Raw genomic sequence first — 12,172 nt, 5'->3', positions numbered from 1 at the left:
ATAATACACTAAGGACGGGTTGTTTCATAGAATTTGAACAATTCAACAAATTTCAAAGTTCATTTTCAAGTTTTGTGAAGCTTCTATTCAAGTTCTGTTATTATATAACTATTAGCCAATTGTTACACGAAACTGAAATAATAACAGATCTTGAATAGAACCTGAAAATTTGATGAATTGTTCATATTCTGTGAAGCAACCCGTCCTAATAGTAGGTACTTGGATAGTTTATATAGAGAGATATTATTGTGAAGTTCAAGTTATTGAGCGAAAAACAAATATTATTGTTTGGTATTTAAGTGCTTAAATATCAGGATAAGGTTTTGTGTTTCCGAAATCATCAATTCAAAATTCGCGCAAGTGGTCCATATGCCTACTTCATAAAAATGTAAAATTTCCTGTTGATATACGCTTTCGTGCAATTTTACTCAATTATATCATGCTACAGTAATTTACGTTTGCATAAGTACCTACCTACAATTAAATGCTAACTCTTAGTAGGTAGCAGGTGTTTTTTTACACTGCACAAATGATACGATAGACATACTACAAGTATTACCGGCTTACATTATATTATTGGTCAATAAAACTAACTATCTATATACAGAGTGTATGAAAAGTCAACGTTATCGGATGGCTGAAATGCTAACAACGTTATACATTTGATGGCTGCTAGGCCAACTTATGACGGACGAGAAAATCATTCAATTACGGAAGTTAGTTATAGAGAAAATGTCATTTTTATCGTAAAGATCAGCTTTTCGAGTGCCACTACCTACTATAAAAATTCCAAATTCTAATATTATATTTTTTATTACACAACTCTGAATATCCCAGCTATTGATCACAATTCAACATAAAACTATCAGTGCGTTTGTATCTCTTGGGAAAATATAAAAAATTGCCGGATTCAAGCCTTTTTTTTTCACTTCGATTCCTCACTCTGCCTAATGTACCTCGATAACCCGGCAAATTATTTAAAAAAATGTTAATTTATAGTAGTTTTTAATATTGTATGTTTTACTAGTAAACTGGACATGGAAACATCGACGTCTATAATTCTCAAGATGGTATTTTTGGCGTTTCTTGTAACATTCTTTTACATTCGGAGGGGGGGGGGGGGGGAATCTATTAGAAAGTTATTTGCGATCTCTACTAACCTCACTTATTATTTTAATCAAATTGATAAAAGCGATGGTGCAAATAATATTGTTATGTTTTCTAGAAATGTACGTTCTACGTGTACGTTTTTAGGCAATACTCTGGCGTGTAAATAAAAACTAAATCATTTAAGATGTTCATTATAATGTACAATTTAATATTTCTTTACTATAAAACCAATCACTTGATTTATAATTAGGGAATGAAAGTGAAAAAAAATTTCCTAAAATGATGAATTTTCATTAATTGGAAATAATAATAAAATTAAACCACCCACGTTGGGTGCAACGGGCAAAACGCTATTCGTAAGACAAATTTATCTTCTAGCAAGAAACTACTTCTATCATTAAATCCTACCTATTAATCGAGGAATCGAGTTATCACATGCACTGCCAGGAGATTTTGTTACCATTAAAATTACCTACATTATTATGATTGGTTCGTTCATTGGAGTGATTTTCACTGAATCGGTTGTTGATTAAAGCTACACTTTTCTATTTTTGACAGAGGGACAATCATCCACCATCATTTTAATAAGGAAAAAAAGATGGCACCACACAATAAAGGTCTAACCATAAAAAACATGTTTATTTAAAACGTCAGTCAGTGAGACTATGGCATCCCCAATTACGGTATTTTGTGAGGCTGAAGGTAGTGGGGATGGGAAGTAGATGAAGAAGAGGAAGGTGGAGTAGTACCTGGCTATTCAAATCTGGTCACCAAACATGGCTAAAGCCATTTCAAGCAACATTTAAATTCTGAATGTTGGTCTTATACCAGGGCGATACTGAGATTATCTTCCACTCTGGAACCTGCTGAAAGTATACAAAATATTGTATAAAATGAATAAATTGTGAAATAACACAATTTCATCAAATAAAATTTACTTGCGCACGCCGGGATTTCAACCCGTGAAATTCGAATTGTTAGTCAAGATCCTTACCCTTCGACCACAGTCAAACTTCCTTAAACTTGTTAAGACCACAAAATGAAACCAGAACCCACTAAAAAGTATCTATCAAATAAAAAAAATCAATGGCATTTATATTTATTGCGTAAATTTGAGGGTTAACCCGCTGTATGCTGGGTGCGTCAATATCGGGTTAAAACGGGATTTTAAATCATGCAATTCTCTGCCGAACTTTTATAACAAGTTGTCAGAACATCAATACAATCTTCTTCTTGAAAATATTACGTAATAAGAATGCCTGTCTTTCTAATTAGACGTAATTTCGTTCGATGATCCAAAAGAAATTCCACGACAAAACATTTGAACTAAGTCGTAGATATTAAAAAGTTTTTGGTATGTTGAAGATACGCTCTGTTAACCGCATTTGTTGTCTAACTACAAGTCTAGTTAGCTGATCTACCATGAGATGAAATACTGTGCTTGAGGTAATTAGTTAGGTCTCAGAGATTTCCACACTGTAGAAAACCGCGACCCACATTTACATAATAACAACAAACACGAAGAAAACTTACTGATAGAAATATTGCTAATCCGGTTAAAAATGGGACTGCAGGCGCTTAAAGAATGAATTCATTGGCTAAAGTAAACTTTTAGTAACGTTTCTTAATAAACACGTGTTCATAAAAATCCGAATATTTGCACATTTCATCATTATCATTATATATCATTAAGGCAAAGCTTAATGCCAACTCAGTATTTTGATTAATCTTTATAACGAATTGGTGTACATTATGAAAACCAAAAATATGCTGTAGTTAAATTGAAGGTTTTCCTATCGCTTCGCTTAAGAAGAATGCAATAAAAAAATAAATTACTCAATAAAAAATATAAATGCAAACTACTGCAAAAAATATTTTTTCAATAGAAATGTATGAACGCGTAAAGGAAAAAACTTTAAAAAATACAGTTTTATAGCTAAGATTATCTGTGACAGTTTCACTTGATTAACTTTTTTGCTTTCTTATAAAATTATTTACAAATTAAGTATAAACCAGTTTTTTGCTTGAAATCGAACGTTTATAGACTCCGTTTGTCAAGCAATTTTAATGTCTATTACCTACGATATAAGGTATACCAAGAATATTCACATTTTTGTCTTGTAGCTTCCTCTTAAGGCAAATGCAGGTGATATATTAGGAATGTACTATAAGTTTATTAGGAAAAGGCTCGCATCTCTTTTAATAAATCAGCAATACTTATTTTTCTCCGTGAACGATTTGAAAACATTTGTTAGTGTCATCTTATTTGGTATCATTAAAAATATTTGGACAATTTCATGTTAAGTTATGGATAACTTAAATTTCATGTTATATCCATAACATTACCCATTAAAAATGAGTATTACTAATTTATTAAAAATCTCTTAAAATTATTGGTAATCTTTAAGTAAATTTCTAATATTTCGGAACAGGTGTTAATAACACGTGTTCTGACATCGTGATAATACATTCGTATTTTACACAAAGTTTATCAGGAAACCTATCAATTCATTCGTTAAGGGCCTACGAACCCGTTTTAACCGGATTACGTATAATTTGAAGAGATTCTTAGTAAATTTACAATACTATTTTTTCCATGTATTGTCTTGCTGACGCCTATTTGAAACCAATAACAATCTAAATAAGCTGAAAGCTGATTTTACCTGAAAATAATACAATTATTAGATATAGATAAAAAACTTCCTGACAACGAATTAAAACAATTCGGTGACAAAATCATTAAGTTGTCATCAGTATCATTCTACAACGTGAGAAGATTAACTTTTAAAAATCCAATTTATCTTCTGTTTTCATTTTTACGTCGTAGAAATGGGCGCAAGTACTGAAAGTGAAATACGAATGTAAGTATTGCGCAATGCACAAAGTGAATATTGAATATGAACATGTAAATTCGTAATACTCGTATGTGTTTGAACTTTACATTAGGCACGAATTCACTATGACCCTGCTACAAGAGTCCAGTTGTAACTTCTCTTTCTGTAATGCCACTTAATGAAATATTAATTTTAATGAAAAATCAAAATAGCAGCTTTTATACTTGACTATTATTAAATTTCTAGAAAAAGTCTTGTTTTACGTTGTTTTTTATACTTATTAATCCTAGAATGATAGAATTTTTCATTGCAACTTCACAACTAAAATGCTTGGACATATCTTTAATTTCTCAAAGGTACATAACAAGTATTAAAAAAGAATGTACAATTATGATTGGTGTTTTTTTATCTTCGTGTCAGCAAAAAATGGCGCGATGGCTAACTTTCCCATTACTAATGATTTTTATATACCGTTCATCTCAGAACAGATAACTCGTCATTTAGTCGAGTAGTCGGCTATTACTTCCATAATGAAATACAGCTGAGAACGCCATTGTAACCTTTCTATCTTTCTCATGAACAGCGAGTCTCATGGTCCGAATACATTTGTGAGCCGAAACGTGAACAGTCCCTCGAATAATGGGAAAGGAACGAAGCAACACCAAATTGCGCGAAACGTCGCTTGCTCAGCGGTATGTGATCCCTTAATATGGTACGATTGCTGACATATATGGGTGTTGTGATGTGGTTATTAAATTTGTAGTAGGTACTAAGAAATATGACTGTAGGTAGGTAGGCAATCATGACAGTTACGGTATTATTATGGGTTCCATGATAACTCCTCAAAATGACAGTTCAACACACCCTTAAAAGGTGATATAAAGTCTCTAAAGTGATGAAACAAAAACTAGGTTAAATAGTTACATATGTAACCCAATTAACCTAGTTTTTGTTTCATGACTTTTCATAACTTTATAACACTTTTTATAGGTGTGTTGAATATTCATTTTGATGACTATCAGGTAAGATTCATTATGTTACTTCGAATCATATAATAAGGAAGTTCGAATACAGCAGACTCAGCAGACCAAGGAATCAAACGATTCCTAGATTATAAATTACACTACATAAGCAAGTCACTTGCTCAAGAGAATATCATTCAAAGAGATAATGTATAAAATATTATAATGTACCAGCAATTGTTACAAGATAAACCATATTCATCAGATCATTACCACGGTGAAAGTTTGTATCAGTGAATCATTTTCTTTCATATCTATAAAAAAAATCAGTGTACATTGTTGGTAAGTTAGCTGTGCCTAGTAATTATATATATTTCTCCTCTTTGAGATTGCACAACTATTTAACTAGAGAAGAAGCCATTGGTTTGGAACCGTGAATAATGTTTTAATGAAGAACTCATCAAATTAGAAGTACACCTGTCTTTGAACGTATCGGTATGTGAATATTATTATTTTGTGAGTAAATTAAAACATGCTTCGTAGAGGAGGTATTGTGTTCAGTGTTAAGTGTGAATTCAGGTACAAACCGAAGCGTTTTTCCGGTTCATGAAAGCCACAGATTCCATAATTTCTTTCTAAATAAAAACTCGCTAACTCGCCAGTTCCATTTCTTACGAAAACTTTATTTCATTGGCATTTTTTTAAAACAATCACAGAGAAAATGAGAATGGTGTAATTTTCGCCATTCAGATTTGCATAGAATCCGAATATGTAATAATTTTGTCTAGGTATGTTCTAAGAACCCTAGAGGCTTAATTTGGCAACACTTGTTCATTATGTTATATTTGGCCAATGAAGGAAATTAGGAAACAATCTATATGTACACTGGGAAAAGGCAAATACGCAAGCATTAATCAAATGAGAGAGCAGCTAATTGGATTCAAATAAAAAATAGATTGTTATTTAATGTATTAATTTTTGTGCATAAATTCATGAACAACCAAATGCCTAAATATTTTAAGGATGAAATTATTTTTAATAGAGATGTTCATAATTATGAAACCAGAAATGTAAATAGAATTAGATTGCCACATATGAAGAAATCAAAATCACAGAACTGCCTAATGTACAAAGGACTAAAGATGTATGATGAAATGCTTGAAAGTCTGAAGAATGAATGTATTTAAAAATATTTTTTTTGTTTATTGTAAAAATATTTAAAGTTACAAAATGAAATATTGTCTTGTTAATATTAGTTTATATTCAAAGGTTGTATAAACTCAATAAATAATAATAAAAAAATGAAGTGGCATCTGACAACTACTGTAATTGACTCATAGCAAAATGAATGGTGGAGTCTGGAGATCATACAAATATTAACATTTAAAAGAAAACGAAAATTGAATATCACTTCCAACTAAAAAAATACCGGGATCGGTTCTTTTCACCCACGTCTGAACGAGGCTTATTAATTGAACGTAATGATCATTTTTGTTCTAGCAATAATATAAATTAAACCACATCAAACAGATGATGTGGTTACGAAAGCGTTACAAATAAAGACAGCAGCACTGGTGTTATTGTCACAAAATCTTTTTAAAAAAAACTCTTCAAAATCAACACCTGTCGACAGAGCTTTTAAAAACTCATTTTTTCAAGGTTCCACGCGAGGGTCACCAATTGTATTCACAAAACTGCTTATGTGTTAATTTGTGGAAAGCTTCTGACGCAAGTATTTTACTAAATATATTCCATTCAACACATTGTAACTTGTCCCCCGATGTTTGGATAACTTCTGATCAATAGAACCGACGGATGTAACACAACACCTATGAATAAATTTGAATAATTCACAGAACCTACGAAAATAATCTGTCTTGACATATCTCGCTAATTCATCGGAGGTTCAAAATTGCAACGTTTTAGTAGAGTGATGTTACCTATGCATTGTTTGACTTTGACGAACATAAATTATATTTAACATATCTAAATAAAGCCGTAACTTAAAAGGTCATTTACAAAATATGGACGTCAATGATAAACAAATAATTAGCTAGATTTGTTTGTTATATATTACACAAAGAAATATCACAGTTCTAACATCTAACAATGTGGAATGTGTGTGTTCCTTAAAAACAAGAAGAATTCTATACAAATAATCATTGAAATTTTCATCACATTTAATTTTTTTAAATTATTTTTTACGGTGGCGGGTTTGGGTACCGCCATTTATTGGATAACCAACACCTCGGCCAAAGGTCACCACAAGTGGTTGGCTACGTTTGGTGACTTAGCAGGGTGCTCGGGTTCAGGTTTGGGGAGACCCTTTGACCTCTCCAACTGGTCTCTCGACCCATCGCATTGCGCCGCAGTGATATATGCAAATGTCCGTCACTCATGGAAAAACTGATCACTACACTCCTACCCAACCCTCATTCCTTTTACCTTCCCAGAAATTCCTCCCCGTACTTTCAAACAAAAAAAGATTCTCCACACAGCATCCCAAAACTATTATTATTAATTATTTTCCTAGGGGCCTCCTGCGTGGGGTTAATGTAAAAAAAAACAGATTTTTCAACTATAAAGATAAGTTTAGTATGTTCTGAAAATAATTTTCTTTCAGTGAAACAGTGTGCAGTGACATAATTTTTTAGGTTCAGTACTTTTGGAGCCATAATATGTGGGTTTATGAACACTGTGCTCAGGACTTCGGGGCCCATGAAATTTGGGCACCTTTGAGGGATTTTCTCACTCAACCAAGTTTACAACCCAAATTACGAAAGACCTTGTTTAGTTTCTGTACCAAATCGTTGCACGGAACGTAAGTGCCTTTTCATTTGCGTTTTGTTTATTGGGAAAACCAACAGCTTATAATAATTTATGAAGTACGGTAAAATACGCATAATAATTGAACCAACAAACCAATTGGTTTTCACTCATATTTTTTTAAGTTAGTAGTGATTATAAAAGAAAAAGGAGTTACAATATCCTATTTGCATGCGATGGTAGGAGGGACGGGAAGGGAATGGATCCAGCGTGTATAGAGTAAAATGTATTGATTTCTGTTCGAATAAATCGAATTCACTGTGTGACATGCCAAAAATGTATAATGCGCGGGCGGTGAATGAATGTGTTTTGTTTTGAGTTAGTGTTGAATTGAGTGATGTGTAATTTTGTCTGTTTGGCAATCGAATTTGTTAAAAAAATTTTATTAACAATATAAAGTTTTTTACAGGTTTTTTTTTCGATGTCTGTCTCACTAGGATAAACCCGTGTCGAGACAGACTCAATTGACTAACTAGACAAGACTAATTGGTTCAAGTACTCAAGTACAGGTACGAATCTCTCTTTGTTTGTTCCTAATGTATTGTACAACTTATCTTAATTTAACCTCAGAATTGAATCTATCTTCGTTTTTAGACCGTACCTGTGACAAAAGTATTGTGCCAGGATTATACAGCGCGTATAGTGATGCAATCCAAGATCATGGTGCATCTATATTACATCGACTTACCATATTAATTTTATTTACACAAGCTCGTAACTCAGGGCAATCTATCACAGAAGTGGCTGTTTTTTGTAAAAATAGTACCTACTTCTCCGGAATTTCTTGTAGATGTCTTCATAGCTCTCTAATCACTCAACCAAGTTAACATAATAATGATTGATTCGACCTACCTTCCTTGTTGATGTCCCAGACCACAACCTTGCAACCCAGCCTGGCTAGGCGGATGCATAGCAGCCTACCCACCCCCGAGCCCCCTCCCGTCACCAGCGCCACCTGTCCCCGCAGCTCCTTGAGGGGACGCAGCCCCAGCACGTCCAGTACTGTGTGCACGATCATCTCGAGTACGTGGTACGCCAGCAACACGAAGAAGATGAACACGTCCTTGAGCACGCTCAGCACGCGTGGCACGGCGTCGGACGTCTCCATGGCTAGATAGTTCGTCATCACCTGAAGATAAAAAAACGGAGGTTAATTTTTTTGATGTCATGGATTATTTCGTAGTCCTTTCGCCTTTCTTTATTCAAAAAGTCCTGGACAGAGCATTATTATTATTTGTATGAATGGCATTGAAGTTAAATCTAGGGTGAGGAGAAATTGCCTGGCAGTCATCTTGAATGACAAAATATTGAAATGATTTGTATGTAAAGTTATGAACCTAAAATGCCCAGGACTTTTGACACTGAATTCGAGAACAATTTGAAGCCACGGGGGGAGGGGGAAGATGTATGAAAATTGCCAAAACCAACTTAAATTGTTTAATGACGTATCCCATTCCTTGTCTCATCATATACCCAAAAAATCACTGGCCGTTACAAGTGCATTAACTACACATAAATACAATTGAATGAATAGAATGAATTGGTTGTTAAGTGCATTAACAACACATAAATACAATTATAATAGCTCAATATGCACCACTTTGCATACAAATCATTTCAAAAATTTGTCATACAAGATGGCTGCCAGGGAATTTCCCCTCACCCTAGATTTGGCTTCAATGCCGTTCATACAAAATCGCGCTAATTCAGTCCAGGGTGCAAAGCTCTAACCATTTTAATGTTATGTTTGTGTTGTTGATGCAATTATAACGGCTTACGATTTTTGGGGTATTTGATGAGGCAGAGAATGGGATGGCCATTAATAAAACTTCGAAGGATTTCTTATAAACATTAAACAAATAAATATTGAATTTGATATTATTATCCTAACAGAATGTTGGATTAAAAATTCTTATACACCAAAAAATTTAGAAGGCTACTATTGCATCAATACTTCATACAATACTAAACAAAATGATGGAATTGTAGTTTACATCAAAAACAACCTGAAAATTACTACCAAAGAAATTAAAATAAATGACTCCAACTGCCTACACATACAAGCTAACTCAGTGATTAATATACTGGCTATTTATAGATCCCCATCTGCACCTAACATTACAAACTTCCTTACCTCACTTGAAACTGAGTTACTTAAACTAAAACACTGTAGTAATCTGTTTCTGATTGGAGATATGAACATTAATATTTTAGCAAATGGTCACCCTCAAAGAGATGATTACCTAAATGCTATAAGCTACTACGGTCTCATTAGTTACATTAACAAACCTACTAGAGTCACTGAAGAATCTCTCTCTTGCATCGACCATATAATTGGTAGAACGAAACTATCTATCAATACTATAATATATGAATCCACAGTAACAGACCACTACTCTACAATATTGGAAGTAGGAAATGAAAATAAAAGACTAAGTGACAATGTTAATGTACCTATTATGAAAAATAAAATTGACTGGAATAAAATTGTAGACAACTTAAAAAACGAAAAATGGGAAAACTTGTACTCAATTACTGATAATGATACGGCATGGAATTATTTCACTAATTTTATGGAAAACCAAATAAATCTACACTCCAACCATAAAGAGGTACTAAATAAAAAAAATACAACCACGAAACCATGGATTACACCTGGACTCTTAAAATGTATTAGGAAGAGAGATAATATACACAAAAAAATTAGGAATGATCCAAATAATTACCTACTAATTGTACAAAGTTAATTAAACATGCAAAAAATAAATACTACTCTAGAAAAATTATTGAATGTAATAATGACTCTAGAAAGATCTGGCAAATTCTTAAAGAGATAACACATTCAAAGAAATTTAGAGGTCAAATCGAGGAACTTACAATTGATAATCAGACTGTGAATTTTAACTCTGACCCGAAGACTATTGCCGACCATGCAAATACCTTTTTTACGAATATTGGATCAAAACTGGCCAGTAAAATAAAAGAAAACATCAGCTGCAACACTAAAATTCCTCCATTAGACGAGGATCTCCGAGAAGAAATTCAAATAAAATTCTCTCTAAAAGAGGTATCAATTGACGATATCATCAAAGAAATAGACTCACTGAAAGAGATGACATCTCCTGGACATGACAATATACCAAGTAAACTTCTAAAATCACTAAAATCTCATATAGCCTTTCCCCTTAAATTTCTAGTTAACAAGAGCTTCACTCAAGGTTGTTTTCCAAATGTATTAAAAAAAGGTACTATCTCTCCAATTTTTAAAGGTGGAAAAAAAACTGAAATTACCAATTACAGACCAATTTGTGTTCTAAGTTCACTTTCTAAAATTGTAGAAGGTTTACTAAGAGATCAACTGACTACTTACCTTGACTCTAATAAAATATTATCAACCAATCAGTTTGGTTTTCGCAAGAACTTGTCAACCTCAGACGCCATCGCTAATGTTACAGACTTCATAATAAGTAATGTTGACAAAGGAAATAAATGTTTAGCAATTTTCCTTGATCTTGCAAAGGCGTTTGACACTGTGAACCATAAAATACTTTTAGATAAACTTAAGAGGATAGGAATATCAGATTCAGTCCTTCAATTATTTCATAGTTATCTAACTGATCGAACTCAATGTGTTAAAATAAACAGTACCTATAGTAGTCCACAAAAAACGGTATGTGGTGTTCCACAAGGTAGCATCTTAGGACCCTTATTATTCTTAATATATATAAATGATTTATGCAACCTAAAAATTTGTGGACAAATCACAACTTTTGCCGATGATACAGTTTTGCTATTTTATGCTAAATCTTGGGATGATGTCTTTAAAAAAGCAGAAAATGGCTTTCGTATTGTTAAATATTGGCTAGATACCCACATATTAACCCTGAATACAGATAAAACAAAATTTTTAACTTTTAGAATATCAAATAAGCTCATACCTTCACAACAAAGCCTCAAACTACACAGCTGTAACCCCTTATTAATCCCATGTACTTGTCCTTCTATAAGTAGAGTTGATAGCATTAAATATCTTGGTATTCAATTAGACGATCGTCTTAAATGGAATCTACATGTTGCAAACCTAACGGCAAAATTGAGGAAACTCATCTACTTCTTTAAAAACGTTAGGGATATCTTAAATAAAAAACAACTGAAACAAGTTTACTGTGCTCTTGTACAATCATCCCTTGAATATGGTATTATCAGTTGGGGTAGTGCCTCAAATACTTGCCTGGAACCTTTAGCAAAGATTCAAAAACTAATTCTGAAGGTTATTCTCAAAGTCCCATTGAGGACGAGCACTGATTTTATTTTTAAGGCACTTCATGTTCCTAACTTGGAAAAATTGTATTCAAAAAATATCCTGCTTCATCAATTTAAAAATGCACATATGTTTGAAGAACGAATAAGCACTAGAGCCCTAAGACAGTCACATATAAA

The 12,172-nt window shown here is 33.0% G+C and overlaps 1 protein-coding gene across 1 annotated transcript in view; it reads right to left on the bottom strand.

Moving 5' to 3' along the window:
• Positions 1-12,172, bottom strand: part of LOC149426474 (short-chain dehydrogenase/reductase family 16C member 6) — a 78,631-nt gene that overhangs the window by 36,181 nt on the left and 30,278 nt on the right. Inside the window, exon 2 of the mRNA XM_089631228.1 lies at positions 8,585-8,861. Coding sequence (XP_089487354.1) covers positions 8,585-8,858 — 274 coding nt within the window. The 5' untranslated portion in view covers positions 8,859-8,861. The remainder of the gene's footprint in view (positions 1-8,584; positions 8,862-12,172) is intronic.

Source organism: Hesperophylax consimilis, chromosome 1 (genome assembly GCF_061612785.1).
Source record: "Hesperophylax consimilis isolate HC1 chromosome 1, BYU_Hcon_1.0, whole genome shotgun sequence".
Taxonomy (NCBI): Eukaryota; Metazoa; Arthropoda; class Insecta; order Trichoptera; family Limnephilidae; genus Hesperophylax; species Hesperophylax consimilis.
Note: the sequence above shows the minus strand (reverse complement) of the source record. Positions and strands in the feature narration are given on the sequence as shown.